A 22,640-nucleotide genomic window follows, 5' to 3' on the forward strand; every position below is an offset into this window, starting at 1 on the left:
TTTGATCTGTATATGAAATATGATAGTAAAATAGCACATAGATCATCTATTTGGCTGAAAGCACGAGTGCTACATTATGTAAACTTGTATATCTGTCCACAAATTTCTCAAAAGCAAAAGTTAATATATATGAAATTTATTAGGTTTTAAATCAGCACCAGGTTTGATCAATATTGGTTCAGTACCTTTTGATTTGGACATGGTATAGAGGACAAGTATATTATTGGTACCTATGATGCAATACCTTAATTATATCAAAATGTTAATATAGAACAACAATTCCACAAGAAAAATCTATTCCTTTTTGTTAATTAAAGGTACTAGACAATATAAACTTGATAATTTTCTAAATAAAAGTTATTTTAACTCCATCTTTTTACATTTAGTACCCACTAATAAAATATTTTTATTTGAATAAAAATACAAAATCTTTTCGCTTTGGAAAATTAAACAAAAAATCTTGAAAATATAATTTAAAACGACGTAAGCCTATTAACTTATTTTTTTATGTAATTTTTTGTGTATGTTATATAGCAAATGAATCAGATTTGCATTGGTCTCGTTGATTGAAATGTATTAAACGATAATGTATTTATTTATATAAGAGAATATGAAGGTCTCATTACTGTGTTTGGATGTCATTGCCAAAAATCAATATATATATATATATATATATATATATATATATATATATAATTATCAATGTCTTGATATAATAAAATCGGGGTAGGTAATGACCTCAATTTCAAAATGTTGAAAGCACAAACATTTGTATTTTCAAATTATTTAACTTATGCGAAAATGTTATTACCCTTAAATTAAAACCATTCAAATAGTTCAGATATATCGTTATTTTGCAAGGATCAGGATGCATTTACGTTTCAAGATTCTTTTATAAGTATATTCGATAAATAAAAACTACAAAATATCGGCATCCATTAGTTTATTTTGTCAATAAATAATACAAAAATATAATTATATTGTAATTATTTACAATCTTGTAGTTCAAATGGTACTTACACATATCATCAACATAACGGATATCAAAGAATATTATATAAAGAAATATAAATGTATTTTAACATCACATGTATATCATTTACACAGATTTGGGATGACAATATTAACAATATTTGTGTGTAGCTGATAAAGTCAGTGGCACTTAGCAGAAGATACTCGGAAGAGTAGGTTTTTTTTGTCTTCTAGGCAAACTAAAACATGCGCGAACTTTTCCTCAAAATATTTTATTTTACTAAAGTGCCTATACTAAAACGTCGCTACTAAAATAAGCACCTTATTACTATATCTTATTCATAAACACCGTAAATAGGTGAATGTTTTGTCATATATGCAATTTTCAGACGTACACAATTACAAGCTATTCGCGCGGTACATTCATGAATAGGTCTAAAAGTCTTTTCTAAAAAGGCTTATCAGCCATCTAGTAATACTAGTTGAGATATTTGTGAAATTCACAAAGAAAAATAAATAAGGACAGACAAAACAGATAGAAAAGGAACTAACATACTTATCTTAGTCAATAAATTAAAATCACTAACTAGAGAATACTAAATATCACAGAGCGAGTACCCAATACTTAAACAACGAAAATCGAGAAACTCAGTAAACGTCATAGAGCAAATACCTACCTAATTTGTCATTCTATTTTTAGGCCGTTTGTTGCCTTTCTTCACTCGCAGTTTCGCGTGATATGCAGAGCATTTCTTGTCATTCTTACTGAGCGGACATCTGAACTCCGAATACCAGTTATTCAGTAAGTTTCCGTAACCTCTCAACGCAATATAATCGTTCTTGAGACATTGCGTCGCGTCAACTTTCATCTCCAATGTTTCGAGTTTGATCTTGGTTTTGTCAAACGACGGTTCTGGCATGTTCACAGCCACCATGTTCTCAGTTATTTCCGCCATTGTGCTACGGAGTCTGTTTATCGTATTTTCAAGGATCTTCTCCCGTAAAGCAACGTAGTTGTTGAACGGGTCGTCGGATAGGTCTACTTGGACGTTGCGTAGTCTTCTAAATAGTAATTCGTATTCACGCAGGGTCTTGTACAGCTTCGGCATCAGATAGGTGAACTGTAACAAACGAGAGATAAATTTAATAATGAAGAACTGGGACTTAAGAAAAATTAATCCTTTATAGCCAGCAATTGGCGAGAGGTGGCTCTGGGTTGGGAGCGCTGGGAGATTCTCAGTTTGAGCCAGTGTATTAATATTGTTATTATTATATCTTTAAATTGCAACTATATAATCTTAAATAAATTTCAAGTATATTTTCCTTAAAGTGCGGTGCATAAGGAGTGCGGTATAGCTGTAAAAATGTATATAGCTTAGTTATCGATGTAATTAACTAATTCTAATGTATAGGAGTAGGTAGACACTATCCTCTGAGCTCAAGCCAGACTAAGGCTTGCCTCGGAATGATTCTCTAGTAAATTATTAAGTTATGATACATTGACAATGTGTGTGTATAAAGCCCTTTATCGTGAATATTTAACGATGCAGCTAATTGGTGTCGAGGCCTCGTGATACAGTGTCTTGATCCGTGTAACTATTGGAATGCATTCAGTCTCAAACGTTATATAAATGGCTTTTGTTAGCAAAAATCTCCGTCGATGATGCATCATTATTTGTTTTAAGTCGAGAGTTTTGATTGAAATTTGACAAATCATAAAAGCATCTGCTTAAGTATTTTAGTATTGTAAATCAAAATAGTAATAATATTAAAAAAAACACATTATTTTTATAGTAAGAAAATACTCAATTCTGAAGCTTAAAAATGGTGTAACTAGGTTGTTATTTAAGCTATTATTAATAACTGGCAAATAACATGAATGGTATATCGAGATATGACATAAGGTTAATCGTCTATAGATTAGGAAGGACATTCAACAATTAATAATTATTGTTATAACTGTATTTACATCATCACGATTTCAAATGGATTTATTCATGACTGAATCGATATTGTATGTAATATACTGTAATAGGACGAAAGTTGAATATTTTATATTTTATCTAACGATATTATAATGATTTTGAATATTTTTTGCAAAAGCTTTTTGAACATTCGTAACCTAAAGGGCATGCAGCAACTTTGAAAAATAATTTATATTGCCTCGAATTAAAGTTCAATTATTTAGTTTTTAAATTAATTTAACCTTTAAAATGAAATATATATTATATATATATACTACGCAATTTAATAAATGTATATAAGTTAGACCTAGGACAATAACAGAGTAGACCCCAACAGCTATGATAGATGTCCACAGAAGTCGGTAGACAGGATCAACCGGTTACAATTGTATTATGTTTTTGTCATATTGCAAGATTAGCGTTTTTATATTCTATATTTCCCTGCCACTATAACAATGTAATATTTTTACAAGTATGCCATTTTGACACGTGTATATTAATATACCTTTTTTTCATACTTGATTGTCCTTATGTGTGATGTTTGATAAATAAAATAAAAAGTGTTCAAAAACTCATAGTTTTGATGATTTAACGAGTTAAAAAGGAACTGTTGGTGCGGATTGAAAAATTAATATGCGTTTACCATATCGAGGAGGGCTACAGATAATGTATGAAGGCATGTAACGTTGGCATCAGTAATTATTTTTCCATGCATGACTAAATAATATCAATACTAATAATAAAATTTTTGTGCCTAGGACTACAAGTTAATCTTTTATTTATTAGTTATTTTATGCGTAGATAAAATATTTAATATCCAGTATTACAAGTGTTAATAAAATCCTAATTTAGCATGAAGTAGTTATTAGTAGACTACTTTATTATATATATTAGTAATTAAAATGGAATTCCGAACGGAAATATTAAGTAATTAATTATGTCACTCTCTGAAACAGTGGTCATAACAGTGAGTAACTGTTTCAGGAAAATACTCGGTGAATGAATGAAATCATCTCATTCACTGTTCCCGGAACGGGGACTCGGACTAGACGAAGCGCCACTTGTGGTTCGGGACGCGAGTTCTGAATCATAACGCCAAGTGTGATCAGGGTCAGAGTGAATGTTTAAATATACATTTTATAATAGTAATAATATGAGGTTTTTTATAAATTGTCTCGGAACATAGACACAACTTAATATTACGCCTAGCCTAACTTAAGACTAATAAGTAATTTAAACTAATTTACTAAAAATAATTTTTAACATAAGAAAGTATCCAATAATATTTGTCACTATTAAGGAGACGACTGTTCTGGTGTACTATTTATCCACACACCACTGTTTAGTAGGTACTTAAGACTATAAAGATATCAATAAAAATCTTTTAATACGTGTTTGGGAGTTTATAGCCTTTGAGCACTGTTAAAATATTCAAATCCTAATCATATTCACGCATTAACCTTCTAGGTTTTAACAATTCATTAAAGTTTAACAATTCTTAAACCCATAATGGGGATGATGATTATTTTACTCATCATAAAACCATTGAGATGAGGGCATTGTGAAAGGAGAAATTGTCGAGTGCTAATAAAATCGTCGAGACTTCAGCAAATACTTAGGATAAAACTGGCCCGACAATGCGCCGTATTTTCGCTTAAGTTGAACTTAAACCGAGGAACGTGTCGAAGACAAACGCGTCGCGCCGGAATCATAAGTCCACATTAGTCTCACTTGGACAAATAATGTGTTTTTAACATTTCATGTTGTTTTGTTAAATCGTAAATACTGTACAAACATTCAGCGTCGACGCGAAAGCCGTGTTAGAGGAATATCTGCCCTTTACATAGCTGAAATACATAATCCTTATTTACGATGCGATAACTTAACCCTCAGTATGTATATAATACACATATGTACCTCAATTACGCAGAGAGATCTAAAGAAATCTTTATGCTAAAAATTTAAATTGTCTTCATCTGTCGTCAATCTCAAAATTGTCTATCTGCATAAATGTCATTATCTATAAAAACTAGCAAATTTTCGTACCGTTTTCACTAGTAGATTGTATGAATCCTGAAGTAGGTGTAATATTTATTATGATTTTAAATAAAAGGACTCAAGTATAACGAGTGTTTGCTAGTGTAAGCTGAATACCATATTATTACTAAGTTAATTTCTATCAAATCCAAAGTAAAATATTCTTCCTAATTATTGTCAAGTTTGTGTGCATTCTTCAATATTCATTAGAGAGCCCTCAGCTTAAGTGTTTAATTTTCAAATCGTTAATAAGTTAACGAACGCACTTCAATAACGCTTTCCTTTGCCCAAAGTTAAATATTTAATTTTCTTAAGTGGTCACGCATTGACGGACTGTCGAAATATACACAAGAATTAATTCAGTCACATATAAGACTCAACACTTGTGTGTTAGAAGATTATTTATGACCGTACTGGGCAAGGCTTTTTGTTTACAAGGACATTCGACACTGCACTATTGTCTAACTTAACTTTTGTGTACCAATTAGTGGGTGTCCATTATGCATACCTAATAGAAAGTCACAGTCCAGATGTGTGCTCGGTAAATAATAAAGCTTTGAAAGATCCGTTACAATGGATATTTAAGGCGGAGGTGGAATTATGAATATTAAAAAACATAGTACCTTGGAAGGCCATATATACGTCAATCAATTTTGTCGATTATGAAAGTAACGCAAACCGCTGTATTATATGTTTTCATTTTATATTTACAATGCGCTTTATTGAATAGTTGCAGGTAAATTTTGTGCTGAAGCTCATATAAGTGATAAGGGCTCGCCAGTGCGTTGTTGGCCTATTAAGAATTGGTATGCTCTTTTCTTAAATAACCCTAAGTCGAATTGCGGTAAAACGCAGTGGGCAGCTCGTTCCAGATAGTGGTGGCAAATACTGGATTAAAAAATGCTCAGTTGTGGAACGACGAACGTCGAAGTGTTACGGGTCGAATATAAACAAAGAAAAGCTTTAGTTGAGCTTTTAATTATCAAATACGCTTGCAAATAAAGTTGTTGATTTTATCGTTTAGAGTTTTTATTGACGGAAATGTGCTGTTATTTAAAGAGGCAATACGGCCAATTCCCTTAAGATGACTTATCGTGTAAATTGCAAAGCTTATAGACACAATACTAAGGAGAATAATAAGTTACATTGTAATGAGTACAAAACTTTAGTTTAAATAAGTTGTTGGCATTTACAGATCGCGTGCAGGATCCATCTATGCAAATTTCTTCGAAACACTTAACTGGCTACTTAGACCCAAGCTGGAAGCTTCAGGTTCACGCGCCACCAGCCTAACATGAACTTTTTCCCTCGCTTATTATTTTATTTCGACAAACCGACATTTATTTGCGGTCATTAAGCATTATTCACTTGCCTTGACAAAACTATTCGAATTAGTGGTAGTGTAAAGTGACACGGCTTAAGTGATATAATGAAAACTAGGACACTTTCTTATTTTATATCCTAATTAATTAGTTTTAAATTTGGCTAGATCGTAATGTTAAATTGTGTTAGACCATTTATTTAAAAAGTTATTATTGACTTCTGTTTTTATTTAATTTACACAATTTCTCTTATATAAGCGTAACACGGTCAAAGTAAATAATCAATTAGTTATACGCAGACATAATTGACAAATTAATTAGACAAATGCCAGCCGTTCTATTAAAATTACAATGTTTGATCCGAACAAATTTTTAAATCAAGCGCGGCGTTAAAGATTAAGGGTTTGCTTATCGTTATTACTCTTAAGTACAATGTGAAGTAAATAAACGGGGCACAAAGGCCGCCACATGTAATTTGGTCCGGCGAAACCTCATTTAAGTTGCAACGGTACAGCCTCAAAGGATTCATTGTCTCAAATAAGGCAAAAATAAATTAAAAATCTTGTAAAAACAGTGAGAAAACAAAAAGAGGGTGTGCTGGACCATCCCATCAGACGCGGAATCGTCGGCGTTGGTAATTACACTGTCAGTGCTTTAGATCATCAAATATGCTCTCAAACTAATCATAAGCTGTAATTTAAAATTTATACCTATTAATTTAGCACATCTCGGTCACTCGTAGATTAAATATATTTGTTGCAATTTAAAACATATTTTTTGTCGCACTACGAATTATTACCACAGTATATTAAGCTAAATAATATACTAAGAAAAACACTTAACTATCGTGGTTTAAAATGACTCAAATGTCACGAGCCATAAGGATTCCTAAACTAGTAATCATAAATTTAGTCTTAAAAACTGAAATATACCTTTCTCTCTGAGATCGAGCTCCCCGGTTTCCTCGTCATTCTATAGTCATGGAAGTGTATGTCCACAAAGTTGACTGTTGGCAGCCAACCCGGCATCCCATCCCTGTAGTCCCGCGTTTCGTTCAGCAACTTCCTGTCTTGGTCGAAAAACCGCTTCGTATTTCTTAGTTTGTGTTTAATTTTCCTCGTTGCGTTCTTATAGCTCTCTACTGTGGGATTTTTTGGTCTTTTCAGCGTCTCTTTGGTAAGTTGTGCCATATCTGGCTGCCGTTTGTGATGCCGCCACCTGTGTTCCACGGAACGCGCTTCGGCCGTTGTAATACACATGGCTATTATTACTATTATGGATACAGCCACCAATAGCCTTTTAGGAAAAGCTGAAAAAAAAAAAAGTAACGTTATGTCAAAGCTCCCGATTCTATATTTGAATTTTGAAAACAAAATCGAACAGATAATCAATATCGAGCAATAATTGTGGCTTATCTTAAATACTTAGTAATTTTTTTTGTTCTAATCTGGTGGTTTAAATTATGGTCTGTTGTATATCTACAAATTAGATTAAAGTATGATATTATTCATAGCGAGATATTAAGAGTACAAGTATTCTGAAGCCGAAATTGTCATACCACGTTCATCTTACAAATAGATCAATCTGTGTAAAACTGTTGGACGACATGTTCCCATAGCGTACGGGAGACACATAAAAAATAATAAGCTCCGTGATTTTAGTAAGCGCATCTCCGTCTCTTATTACCATGTGCACAAAGCGTAGGTATAATCTTCATCTCCGAGCGACTTTCTCACCGGCTATTACCTCTCGCACGCACGTGATTTTTTCATGTCTGATGAACGAGTTTTTTTTAATTCACAAATAGGACAGAGGCCCATACTGCACAAATATGGCGAGCACTATTCTTTCGATTTATCGCCCGACTGTTATTGGAGGTTTTGATGTTTTGCGCCGAATCATAAAACATATTTTATGTTCGTACTCTGACTCGTAATTCTAAAAGCGACGTTTTCGAACTTTTTAAGAGATATAGGCTTTGTCCGATGTGCTAAAACGTAGAAAGTTAGCCTTTGATGTATTGAACGCAAGCGCTGTGCACATTTACATTATTAACTAGAAGACTATTTATTCTGAATTGTAAATATAAGTGTTTCTTCAAACAATATTTGCGGTAAATTCCGAATAAAATTCTCCGTTAAATAATTACTTATATGTAACATTACGTCTGTCTAGTAACTAGAATCGCGATTAAATTGTAAAAGGTTGTTATTAAGTGAAACATGACGGAGGAACTGGCGCTATACCTATTACAATAGTTACGTCAAACGAGGATAAGCGGAGGTTTATGGTCAGTGAATCATTAGGTCAATTCGAGTCGTTGACAATCTGATGTATGTTAAGTAAACAGCCTTACGTAGATAAAAAACGGGAGGTGTGATTCGATGTCGGACTGCGATACGACGTGATTTTTACTAACAACTTTTTTACTCTGTGGTCGATCGTTATCTCTATTAATTGTGATCAAACAATTTTACCACGAAAACTATGGTACTGCGACTATGACGCGATACTTCGGGATTTCCCATTTGTTAATCGTCAACCGGACTATAATTTTGTTACAAATTGTGAGTGCAATTAGAGCCTACGTAAACAACTGATTTTTAATTGCAATAAACATAATATTTACATATACTTAATCGATTGTCATCAACGCTTTCAAAGGAATTACTTTGAAACGCCGTCGTTTGTTGAACATTCCCACACGAATCGCTGGCTCAGCTTAGCCGCACTCTTTCTTAATTTGTATTGTCAACTTCCAAAATCGAATTAATTAATTCAATACATCTGCCTTTACAATAACAATCTCTTAACACGTACTCGTGGTTATTGAGATTTCATAACGCGTTCAAGTGGCGATCTAATTAGAATTTCCTTATTTATGTTACAAATATTATTATTACAATAATTTAAGGTTTAAAAAATCGAACTCTTTGTTAAATTAAATATCGAATAGAAAAAAACGTTTTTAACGCCACTCAATAAACTACCCTTTCTACCCACAAATGACACCAAAAAATTAAAACACACAACACACCAGTTAAAAAGACATCCATGAACAACGCATTGATGGAGATCCCTTAGCCAAGTCCATATTCATGCAAACGCGAAATCACAGTTCACTTAGTCACAAGGGTCTATCAGGACCATTTCAATACGAGGTAACCGCGGAGCGAGCGAGGCCGGCGCACGAGCAATCGTCGCTCGTTGAATGAGCACCGAAATGCGGGACCGTAAATGAAATAGCCGGTCTATGCGAAAACCCTTACGAACTCCGACCCTAAGCCTTCCTTTGGGTCGGTGTGATATTCGCCGCCCACGGAAATTCAAATTTTTCGACGATTTCATAACTCTAATTTGTTGAATCACTTGTTACGTCATGTTTATTACTCACTATTTAGTAAAGTAGTATTTCAAACTAGAGAAAGTGTTTTTTTTACATTACATATAATAAAATACTGTTTTGTTCGATTACCAGTGATACGAGTGAAATGTCTAGATATTTTTTGGAATCGTTAAAATGAAATTTTAGTTAAGTTTTCTGGTGAAAAGTTAGCTAGTTATAACTTGCAATAGTATCTATAGTTTTATGATATTAAAATTATTTATTTCATTCAATATATTTACGTAAAACAAAAGAAGGTTGTGTGCAAGTCAAAATAAGTATTATCTAATAAATATTAAAATCTATGATTTCTTAAATTGTGCAAGTATTAGACCACTTTGCTGATTCATCGATGAGTCTAAACTTTTTATCGGTTACACAGAGCACGAGTGCGACAGTTTTTACTATTCAATCCACCTGTTACACCGCCTGTCAAGTTACATCATAGGATTTGATAATTAATTTAAATATGGAACAAAAAATATCTGTTATCATATAACCTTCGAGTCTTAATTACTCATTCTCTGTGTCATAATAGATGATGATTAAAATGTAAAGTTTCCTATATAAAGATTTTTTTCATATTGGATATATATAATATTAAAAATGACATTTCATTATTCGGCTGCATCCTTAAATTATTTAGTACGGAATGTTAACTTCAAATTATAAAACAAATATTTGGTCAAAGGTATACAATAACTTTCGTCTTTTTTTCCGAGTCTGACTCGAGCAAACACGTTGAAAAAAGGCAAAGACCAAACGTGAACAAACTAAAAAGTAAAAGATAGGTCTACCGCGACAGCGATCAGTGTTCATAAAAGTTACAAATGCAAAATTATTATTTGCCGTACTGGTTACATTTATTCTTTGTGTGTTCCTGGTTTATTTACATTGACACGTTTTTTGTCCGGTTAAGGAGACATGTATTGTATGTATTGAATTTACGTACCGCAGATATTAGGCGGAATGCAGTTTATTTATTAAAGTTCACTACATCATATATACTGCTATTATACAGTATACAGTACACAGTCTAGAGTATATTTATTTCTCTATTTTTATTCTAAATTTAAAATAGATAAAGATAAAAATAAAGGCGTGAAACAGTAAAACATATTTTAGATTTTACTAGTAATTTTTTGCTTAACAATAATTAGGTGTCAGTCAGGCGCCTAACAATACTTTTTAACCCAACCTACGACCTTATATAATAAGCTCTGGAAAAGTCGTGTTTATTTTGCAAAGAATTCGAGTGAGAGTCCTGAAGTCATAGGTTAGTTTTTGCAGACGGAATTTAGAAAATTCTGATTTTGAACCTTGGGAATAAACCGGCATGTCATCTCCCTACAGTGGCATAATTTTCACTAAGTCACTGATGGTAAGGTAAGATTAGGAATAGCCTGTAAATGAAGGTTTATCTTTGGATAATTCATCAATATACGCCGCAAAGGCAAGCTGTATAAGGGGACAGCTGTGCAACCTCCTTAAAACACTTTCTTATATACATATATATTTTTGTAATCTTTCTCTTGTACTGGCTGAAATAAAGGCTTTTAAATTTGAAATTGAATTCATCAAACTAACTAACGGTGTTCGAAAGATGAAATTTTGACAGTTGTATGAAAATCATTTTCATAGATAATCTGTGATACGTATGAAACTACTGTATTAAAATGTAGGCTGCTTTAGTGATGTTACGTAAGTACGGAGTATGACGATAGGTGTTAAAAGCGCAGATGCAAAGAGTTTTATCTAATTTTGATTAATATATCATGGTAACAAGGGTTTTTATGGTGCTGGAGATTCCCACCATTCCATCTTGTGACATGATGACACAGCTTTCGTCAATTAGGAGTTTTTATGTGAAAATAAGTTTGTAATTAGCTTAAGTAGAGGCTTTCCGGTCGGCGATTGTGCTCAGCGTTTACTCAAACGAATCGTCAGGTTTTTACGGTGTCTTGTGACGTGAATATAAAATGTTATCTGTTGAAAGTAATAATGGTTAATTGTCGAATGGAGGAATCTTTTGATTGGCGATGGATGAAGATTGAATACTGACGACTGGAGACACAGATTTTTTTATAGTTACATAAGAATTATGAGATAATTATGGGAACGAGCGGATAGGTATTGTGTATTTCGTGGTTAAGAGGTTTTAAGAAAGAAAGATAAAGAATTTGTTCTTCATACAGATGAAGATTCACCACCAGATTTTTGTTTGTTTGAAGTATGCTTAGGAAACCCTCTGAGAGCCTTTAGAGTGATTAGGCTAAAGTTTTATAATCTGTGTTTACAGCGCGTAATATCTATACTGTAACATACATCGAACTGTAACGAAAGTGTTAGCAATGTCTCAGCGATGAGTCACGGATTTCCCAAATTTTCCCGAACACCACGTCATTGTGGAAATCGTCTGAAAGCCTACAAGAGCGGTGTCGTGTCTCTAATATTACTCATCAATACTTTTCAATATTTTCTAAAAAAAAAACGCGTTAAAACAAAGATTTATAAGGTTAACTTTACTGTGTATTGTTCAAAACAAAACATAGTTTCAGTAATTTAAGTTTACCGTAAAGCAAATGCAGCTTCCGCGCCGGCGCAACTAAATGGTGTTTCGGCCGCAATATAAATCAAACTTGACTTTTGAGCTCTTCGCTGTGTTCTAAAGCTCCATCAGTTAGCTGTTAATGCCACAGAGTAGGGGAGTGTCAAAAAAATTACAATAGTATAAGTTAAACGTTAACTTTATGATTGTATTCTATGGAAGTTTATAGCTTTGTGCACAGAGAATAGTAACGTGTTTAGTTATTGTAATATTTATGTTATAACAAAAAATAAACGTTAGAAATTGTTGTGTTAAATAAATCAGATCTTTGCCATAGTATCGGCATTCAATTTTATACCTGAAATACTTTTTGTGTATAGATTAGAATAATATTAATTATTTTATTTGTTAAACGATTATTAATATTCAGGATAAAGCTATAGATATATATTAAGAGTATCAATAATGTGTAGAGTAATAATAATTCAATACTATTAATTCAATGTTCAATAAAAAATAATTTTGAATGAAATTACTTACGATAATTAATTTTCATCCTTGGCGCCTTCGAACATCCACTGCACAATGCACAATTATCTATCATCTTTGATGTCATAAATTATATCACAGCTAATAAATATTCTTTGGTACACAGATTAATATCAGTCTAATATCACTGGCACATAACACTAAAATAAACGAAATCTATGGATTTTAAAAATCGAACGTTTCGGATCAGGCTTGGCGCGGTTACGCTCAGTTCGCCGCGTTACGTGTAATGTATGTCCTGAACGGATTTCCACGGCTTTTATGTAGTTCGCCGGCGCTCCTGTGATAAAGGGTGCAAAAAACGGATTGTTTGCAGAGGGCCCGCAATTACGTCACAGATAAGACGTCGCGCGCGATCTAAACGTAAACGGGCACATGCTATTACGCAAGACGCTGTTCAAATAAATATAAGCATGTGGTCCCGAGCCGGATCCTGGAGAGGTGTGCGAAAATTGTAACTAGGAGATTGCTATTTTTGGAAATAAATTAGATTATGTCGACTAATATTAGAAAAATGCTATATATTTTTTTTTCTTAAATGTTAATGGCTTTGTTAATTTTATAAATTTACATTATTATTATAAAACGATCCTTGATATATTTTACAATAGTTATTTATAGATTACTTTCAGCATGGTCTAGCACCTGAAATTTTAGTTATCTAAAAATTTAATCTTTATTACAAGCGAATAGGGTTGAAAATCGTAAATATGTATAGAATGCGGATATAACCCACATTTAAAAAATGTAAACAATACTAAAATATAGACATTTGCCAGATCCGTTAATGTAAGTATTCCTCAATAACCTATTACAGATTATCTAACATCTCGTCTATCTCTTTTTAATATGGTTGTCTCTTTCACACATAATTACCGACTAAAATTATCCATTCGAAATGAATAATTCAAAAAAAGAAATAATCAAGAATAATATAATCTGTGGAACAGAGTTTATAATGTTACTGGCTGATAAGAATTTTAAAAAGCAGAATAAATATTTTGGCGGGCTGTTAAATACATTTGTAATTTCAGTGGGGGTGTTGCTTACTCTATCATCCCGCCTCCGTGAGCGTTCCGCCTCTCAATTTAAATCCCAAAATAGTCCTGCTTGATTGGTCGCTGATCTTTTCGCCTATAACGTACACTGCGTAGAATTAGATTTTATGAATATTTGTATAGTATAGGAACGCTCTATTATTACGCTCGTAAGAATTTCGGTCCATAAAATTGGTCTCCAATTTGGATATATATAATAAGAAAAGTGATTATACACAAAAAAAATCTGTGCACACTGAACCGACGATCTCGGGGTTGTCGTAATTTTATTTAATAGTTCAGAAAACCCTTCACAGTGACGTCACAAGATCTACTTTGTGACATAGTTACAGTATTTCCAATCGATTTCCGACGTTATAATTATTACGTATAGTCAATACCTTATTAATAGAAACAAAAGAGCCAATTATGCCATTACAGGGCTCCTATTACACCGTAGCGTAATTTAAGTTAGCTTATCGAACATTTAATAAATTATTTTTTATCTTAGAAAAAACTAACCTAAAAACTGGATCTGTCTGATTGATTATTTAAACTAAGTCACATTTGCCAGAGAGAGTACTTTAGTTTCAATGTAATACGGCGGTATGGACTTGCTTTTTAATGAGAACAAAATTCTTTAAAGCTAAAAGCTCTCTGAAAAACCCAGTGGTGGTACATACTTTTTAGGGTCTCATATTTATGTATCTGTTTCATGATCATTTGTCAATTTAATAGACAAGTAGGTGATCAACCAGTGCTTGACACATGCCGACTTTTTTGGTCTAAGGCAAGCCGTTTTCGTCACAATGTTTTCCTTCACCGTTCGAGCGAATACTAAATGCGCACATAGAAAGTAACTCCATTGGTGCACCGGGTATCGAACCTTCGACTTCAGGGATGAAAGATGCACGCTGAAGTGAATACCATATAAAAGTTTCTAACACATAATTTAAATTTCTACTGTTTTCGTGTTTTATATTATTTCGTCTACGTGGTATACAAAATGTTACAGAACAGTGTAACACAATGATACAACAAAAAGTGGGATTCAGATAAATGACTAATACAGGTATTTTACAGTTATTCAAATATCCTTGATAGGCTTCAGAGAAACTGATTTACTCCCCACAAAAAAACCCCGACTGAAATGTTCACACAGTCATTGTACATGCAAATCCTCCATTCAATTGCAATGCAGTCACCTCCGACATTACGTATTTATTTGTGAAATTATCATTTTCCTACTATAATTTACTGTTTCATTTTACTCTAATAAACTACTCGAGTAACACAGTGAATAACTGATACAATAAAATTACGTCATAAATACTCAAAAATCGTCAGAATTAAATTATCCTTTTATATTATAATAATATAATCTTTCTTTTATTATGTTACAATTGGCATTTTCGAAAAACGGATGGCCGGTGGGGTAAAATGTCCTGGAACTAGGTGAATAGATGATAGGTGAGGGTGGGACAAGGCGATGCAAAGCGCGGGAATCCGGTTAACAGGATGAACGATAAGGGTTACAATTACTTAGATAATGTATTTGCACGCCACTTATGTGCAAAAACATTCTAGAACGCTAAGATTGAAAACTTAAGAGGAGAAATTCGTCGAAAGACAGAGATAAATAATATATAATAACCGTCCAAGATAGGGACTAAATATTAAACTACTTTGCACGTCAGTAAAAAATAATTATAGGCTTTTTTATGTGCTAATCTTGTTGTAAAGCAAAGCAATACAAGCTTCCTATTGTATTAATATAACAACTGCAATGAAATAAATTATTTCATATGATATTTAATGTCTATTAAAAGCCGATTCAATACATTTTAGTTCAGCAATGTAGAACTACTGTGACTCGTCTGCCTGCCACTCCAGACTCGAAGGGACCAATGTTCTTTTTTCGAAATTACGTACTCATTCTTCTTCTTCAGTCGCACTCTTATTTTCTGAAGGACGTGTTAGTGGGGCCGCACAACTCCACTCTCCCCTGTCTTAATCAAGCCTCTGCGCCTGTAAAGACCTGTAAGGGCCATTGCTTGACCGCTCCAGCGAGAAGAGCCTCGAGTTCAGGGCACGATGACCTTTCTAGGTTTTATGGGTCTCTGCGTGTTACATGTCCAAAAAAACTCACGCTGCGTTGGTAACAGAGTGTCGAAAGACGATTTTTTACCTGTAGCCGTCTTAGTATGACCATGTAAGGTTATGATCATTTTTTAAAGCAGTTTTTGCCACGCACCACCGCTATGTGGAACCAGCTGCCCCCTGAAGTATTTCTGAACAAATTCGACTTAGGGTCCTTCAACCAAAGAGCCCTCTGGCATTGAGAGTGTCCACGGGCAGCGGTATCACTTAACATCAGGTGAACCTCCTGCCTCTGTTGTAAAAAAAGCTATGATTATAATCGTGAGGCAATGCATCTTAGGCCCAAAACTAATGCCTTAATTGTCAATGACGACATCTATATATCTAAATATAAAGGAAAATCATGCAAAAGACGTACTATTGTATCACAGACACTTATGTAACTGCTATATATAATTTTTTTATTTCGAAGCTATCTTAACACAGAGCCAATCCCCATATTTGTGTTAAAAACATTTTTAGAGTTAATTAATACAATCGGAAATGATACAAATCTGTACACGGTCGTATATTAGCTGTATTTGGTTGCTTTTAATTTATTTGATTAATATTAACTGTTAATTTGGAGCAACGTTTATGGATCTAAACTCCATTAAGGATTTTACGCTAAGAAAGTTTTACATTTCGTTGCGAGAATTGAAAGGAAAGTTCTACTAATTAAAATCTGTAACGAATGCTTAGAAATGACACCTACGAGTACTTATTTATTTATTTTAATATTATTACAGGATCGCCTGTGTCTAGTTCTACTAGCCGACTTTTATTTCTAATACCAGTTTCCACATAATGTCCTTCGATAAGTCTATAATGTGTCGGCTAGGTCCGATTAATACGAAGTTTAACCAAACAAAACTGAGTACATTTTTATAATTAACTTATAACTTAGAACCAGCTACCCACTGAAGTATTTCAGAACCAATTTGACTTAGGGTCCTTCAAGAAAAGTACCAATTCATAAAAGGCCGTCAACGTAATTGCCAGCCTTCTAACGTGAGTGTCATTTGTAACATCAGATGAGCCTACTGCCCTTGCCCCCTTTTATATAAAAATAAACGAAACCATTTCGAGCACGTTATGATGTGACTAAGTCCAGTATTGAGCTACAACGTTGGTATTATCTCGTAAGCTGAATTAGGAAATAGACTTTAGAAGTTTAAGAGAAAGGATACCAATACCCCGAGGTCATAAAGCCTAATTCATTCGATGACTAACAAGACCTTAGACGTTCCAAGAATATGAAACGCAGGTATGAGGTCTAAGGAAGTACCATCACATTCTTTTAACTACGCGGAAAGAATGTCTTATTTTAGTTCTGTATATTTCACGTCTAATACGGGAATTTATTAGACTTTATTTACAGTCGCTTCGACTGTTTTTTCAGTCCTTTAAAGTCTTCAAAAGATGCTAAACTCCTACGTCTGTGAATAGATCTAAATAATTGTTGATTACTTCTTTACAGTCAAACTGTATCAGGCCGTAAATAAATATGAATTTGTTATTCATTGCAGGGTATTTTTGTTAAACAAAGAAATGATTTTCGACTTGTATGTAAAAAGCATAATATTATATAGTCCAAACATGAGTCGATTAGGAATTCCCTTCACTTTTCCATAAGTGGATCTATTAGACGAGTTATAAAAAACATGGTAAAATCGCGGAATACGCAAACAAAGAGTGATTTGAATATGTTGAACAATTATTCAAATCTTGTTCCTGAGGAATTGTTTAATCGTGACCGTGTCATTCATTGTTACCGGAAAAACTGGAAAGTGTGCATTATTTTTTTTATAAATGCTATTCAAATGCGGTGCAACGATCCCACGCGCTTATTTTCCTCGACTCGAGAAGGTTAAGTGTATTGAGTGACTTACGTAATTACGTACGATTTAATTATTAATTTTCTTTTCATACTCATAATGATACGCGACACGCTAGTCACAAAAGGCTGGTGCTTTGCCTATAAATTTAAACTCAGGATACCAGGACCAAGGGTGAAGGGTGTAGCGGCTCTGGATTATGTATTATTTTATACGCCTACAAAGAACAAGGCGGAAAGGGCCACCAGGAAAAAGAAAGATAAGTTTCCCTCTTGCACGGTGGGCTGACGACCTTAAATAAGTTGGTGTAGAAAAATCCTCAAGATAGAGAGAGATGGAGCGGGATACCTATACTTTCTCCAAGGAAAAATCTACGAGGTCCTTGTAAAGAGAATATAATTGATTCTGTATATAATGTGAAGTGTGTGTGTGTATCTTTTGTAAAGATGGATGAATGTTTCAAGGTATAAATAAGGCTTAATTATTATTATTATTAAAAAAAACACGACATTTAATTAACTAAATCGAAGCTATACAACTACGGTTTTCAGGTGTCACAAAACGACTTATATACAATTGTTTATAATATACTTTTTACACAACCATATCGAATGTATAAATATTAAAATTATATTATATGAAATACGTAAAGAAAGAGTACATTAGCGAGCTCAATAAAAAATTGCTAATTTCCTTTGATAAGCTTCGTGATTGCTTACTGGCTCGGCCTGTATTTCCGGTTTCCCTGAGAGGAAAATTGAATAAAATTGTATCATAATGAAAATTCTTGTGAATGTTATTGTTTGTGATAGGAGATAGGCACCATAATTTTACAGATACTTAAACATAATTTAAGTATGACTCAATCTAGGAACCAATTATATTAGTCGGCTAGCTATTTGTGACAGGTTTAGGAATGTTTGTCACAAATATTTCATTCCCTGGTGGAGATATCGTGCCGCGCTATTGCTTTCAAGGGCCATTAAAAATCGTTATTGTAATTGTTTTGTCTTTTGTGTATGTATTCCAAATTGCTGTTTACATTTTCGTGACTATTGTTTTTATTTCCTTTAGTTACAGTGTACAATTTAAGGACACTAAATTATAACTAGTTTTTTTTTACATATCCTTGTATTTGCGATGTGTGATGTTTCCTTATTGATATCACCTATTTTATCATAAGATTTGGTAATGAATTTCTTTCACTTTACCCATCATATTTCTTTTTTATAGATATAAATAGATTATGCCACCCTTTGCATTCCTTATAATTTCTTATTTATTATATTATATGTTTTTCTATAACTGTAACGAAGTGTAAATAAATAAATAATATGTAATCTTTATAAAAGTTTAAAGCGGTGATTTGCTGGACGTATGCCTCCTGAACCTTGATCACATGACATCATATAATCTAAGCCAATGAAGATCGATGAATATATACACTAGTTCTTGTTCCTTCACACAAGTGATACTTAATAACGGTAGCAATATTCTTTTGGTTTTGCTTAGTTCCTAGTGATCTTTGAAAATGTGAAATAACATAAGCTTTGGTATAAGTTATGAATAAAACAAAGAACGGATGTCAGCGCTTGTTACGGGAATTTACTAGTTCTTGTAATGCATGATGTGTGATAAATATTTATTCAGTGCCAGGTGTGCAATTATACCCTTTATCTATCCAATCAGGACTCAAAAAAAGTTTCAATATCAAATAGAATGTTAAGGTATACACAGCTCTAGAAGAAAAGAGCAGTGTTGACCTAAAGGCTTCAGCGTGCGACTCTCATAACTGAGGTCGTAGAATCGATCTCCGGTTGTGCACCAATGGACTATCTCTCTATGTGCGCATTTAACATTCGCTCGAACGGTGAAGGAAAACACCGCGAGGACACACCGCCACACGTTGACTTCGTGTGTCAGGCACAGGAGGCCGATTAGATTGACAAATTATCATGAAACACATACAGAAATCTAAGGCCCAGACCTAAGTAAGCTATAGTGCCACTGATTTATTTTTATTTATAAGAAGAAAATGAAAAAAAAAAATATTTATATTTTATATTCTATAAAAAAAATACACGCCATCACGTTCGCCCACACTTTTACACCATCACACAACAAAGCCAAATTAGGTACCACTTAGTTATATGTAATGAATAATTTGTATTGTTTGGGCCCTTTTGTAAATTTTTTGACCTTTTTGTTGGTAAATATTATGTATTCTATCTCTGACTATATTTTTGTATAATTATAATTAATATATATTTTTTGTTAGTCTGGTGCCTACTCTAGGTTTCCCATTGCGTAGCCATGTAGTGTCTTCCAGGCTTAAAAGTTACGTAACACGTACAACTTACTATATAGATGATTAGTCAATGACACAGTCTCAGTCAATCGTAATAATTAGGTGACCTATGTTTAGGGCATAGGAAGGCCTGACGAACCTGAGGCCCGTTCATTAACAAAATAAGTTTCCCATAAAATAAGTCATCATCAACAGCTCCCTCTTTATTTGTAGTCCTCCTCCATTTACCTCCAGTACGCCCCAGTTATTAGTTATCTTTATAGTTATAGTATTTTTATAGTTATAGTTATCAGTTATAGTATTTTTGAAATAAAAATGTCAATTTTTTTATGAAACGGGCAGGTTCATCTGATGTTAAGTGATAGCCCATGGACATTCACATTCCCAGAAGGCTCGCAAGTGCGTTGCCGGCCTTTAAAAGTCGTTAATTTATACAATCTATTTATATATCCCGCCTACCCGTCTATCAACAAATTACATATTACGAAACTATGCAATAAAAGTGTTTGTCATATTTGTCGTATTGATTACTTGTTTGTATGACAATGCCTGGCGTGATGTAAAACAAAATATGCGTTAATTTTAGAGACCAATAAATGTTTACAACCGTTTAGCGTCTTTTGGAATTAAGAAATGGCATTGACGTTAACTTAAAGCTTTAGAATGGACGATTCGAAGATTATTACGTCATGTTTGTGTTTACCATTAAGTTATACAAAGGGATAATATGAGATAAATGAAGAAAGAAGCTCATAATTTCTAGCAGAAGATACATGAAGATTGTTTTCGTTTATTTCCAATCCATTATCCTAGTAGAGTAAGTGAGTAATTTATTCCAACCCGAGTGGTTAAAAACATAATATGCCAATGACATATACTAATATACTACTGTTAATAACAGTGATTTAAAAGAAATGGATACATAAACATTACTTATTTTGTAAATAATTACACAGTGAATGTTTCTGAAACTAAAAAGTATATAAAAGTTTTTTACTTCATTCATTTGTTATACAGTCATTTGTTTTATTCAACTTTTGCGAAGCTAGAGCGTCATCTAAACATTTGATTCAACAAAATAAATTTAGACCTACTGTATTAAATGCAATGTAAACAATTCAGTGATGTATGTATGTTGCAACTAAAGTTCATCTGGCTTGACAATAGAACATATATTTGGTTATATAGGAATGATATACATATTGTATTTATACACGGCCCAAAGAATATATGATTTTCTTGACTTGAAATATAAAGCTTCGTTTGCAAATGTCTCTGGTTTATCAAAAGCTGGTCATTAAAGACCAGATCTTGATCAAATGAAGCCGCAATCAAATTAGTAACAAATCATTATTTCATGTATAGCTATAATTTACTATCCTAAATCCTTCGTTTAGAGCTTTCTCCGACATCGGAAAGCACTCAAACGACACTTATCTCAATCACAATATACAATTTATCATAAGCCATTGATTTTAGGCGTTACACTTACCTAGTAAAGGAGAGAGCGACCTTGATACTAATTCTTCAGACTGTGTCACTTTTTTCTAACATACAAATCGGTACCGCAAATTTGGGTACGTTGACCTTGCGCCCACAGAGTATATGAGTCAAATATCTAGCGCAGAAGCCTCTCTGACCCACTGTTTTCCATAATTCACGTAGGCGTGATCAAGGCAATGTATTTTATCAACGCAGGTGACAAGATCGGTGACGCGTTGACAAGTAATTAATCATTTGACACGATGTCTGATTTATGCGAATCAATTTTGACAAGCGTAAAATTAAGCAGATTCTACAAATTATTTTGTTGGGTAGGCCTTGTCGTACATGCCTGGATTAAATCCATTGTGCTATAGAAGGAAGAAGCCATAACCAACGAGCATGCATGTTGAATGTCATGACAGTGGATAAAGCGAGAGAGGTATGTCAGGACCGTGGCAAGCGCAGATCCATGGTCTCTGCCTATCCCTTCGGGAACCGTGATGATATAACCTTCAAGTAACCTTGAGTCGTCTATAGATCTTTTGTATATTACATTGCTTAAATTGATATTATATATTAATAATGCAACGAAGAACAAATTTCAATCATGTTTTGTTTTAAAATTATATATAATAAATATCGATTAAGTTTTAAACATTTACAAATTCTTAGTCGCCCCACGTCTTAAGTGATCACACCGTCTGTGATTGACATACATTTTAAGGCTTTTTGGGTCTAAGACATGTTGGTTTCCTCACGATGTTTTTCTTTATTCCAGTTAGATGTGAACGCGGAGAGCAGTGTCCCGTAATAAGTATTCGAACGTGTAAAATCCTAAAAGTGTATAATATAACATTTTAAGAGTCATATTTGATTAAAGCATTATGGCAATTTCTGTGAACTCTATTACCTTATTTACAATCTTGTACAATACTTGTCTATACATTTCGTCTTTTCGGTATTTGTGCATACTGTTGTGTAAAACATTAAACTTATTTAACAACGCTTATATCATTTAAATGTAATTGTACTTGAATGACAAGGATTTAATAATTT

At 33.3% G+C, this 22,640-nt stretch overlaps 1 protein-coding gene across 2 annotated transcripts; it reads right to left on the minus strand.

Moving 5' to 3' along the window:
- Positions 1-1,010: 1,010 nt before the first annotated feature.
- Positions 1,011-12,974, minus strand: LOC123720117. 2 transcript variants are annotated; one of them, XM_045676613.1, is made up of 3 exons: positions 12,769-12,974; positions 7,228-7,604; positions 1,011-2,093 (listed from the first exon to the last, which is right to left on the minus strand). In XM_045676613.1, exons 1-3 carry the CDS (start codon positions 12,842-12,844, stop codon positions 1,650-1,652), a joined length of 897 nt encoding a protein of 298 aa, XP_045532569.1. In that variant the 5' UTR covers positions 12,845-12,974; the 3' UTR covers positions 1,011-1,649. The 2 variants fall into 2 exon arrangements, with proteins under 2 accessions (XP_045532569.1, XP_045532570.1); XM_045676614.1 differs by lacking the exon at positions 12,769-12,974 and adding an exon at positions 9,333-9,494.
- Positions 12,975-22,640: the final 9,666 nt, after the last annotated feature.

The sequence above is a fragment of the Pieris brassicae genome, chromosome 2 (assembly GCF_905147105.1).
Source record: "Pieris brassicae chromosome 2, ilPieBrab1.1, whole genome shotgun sequence".
Taxonomy (NCBI): Eukaryota; Metazoa; Arthropoda; class Insecta; order Lepidoptera; family Pieridae; genus Pieris; species Pieris brassicae.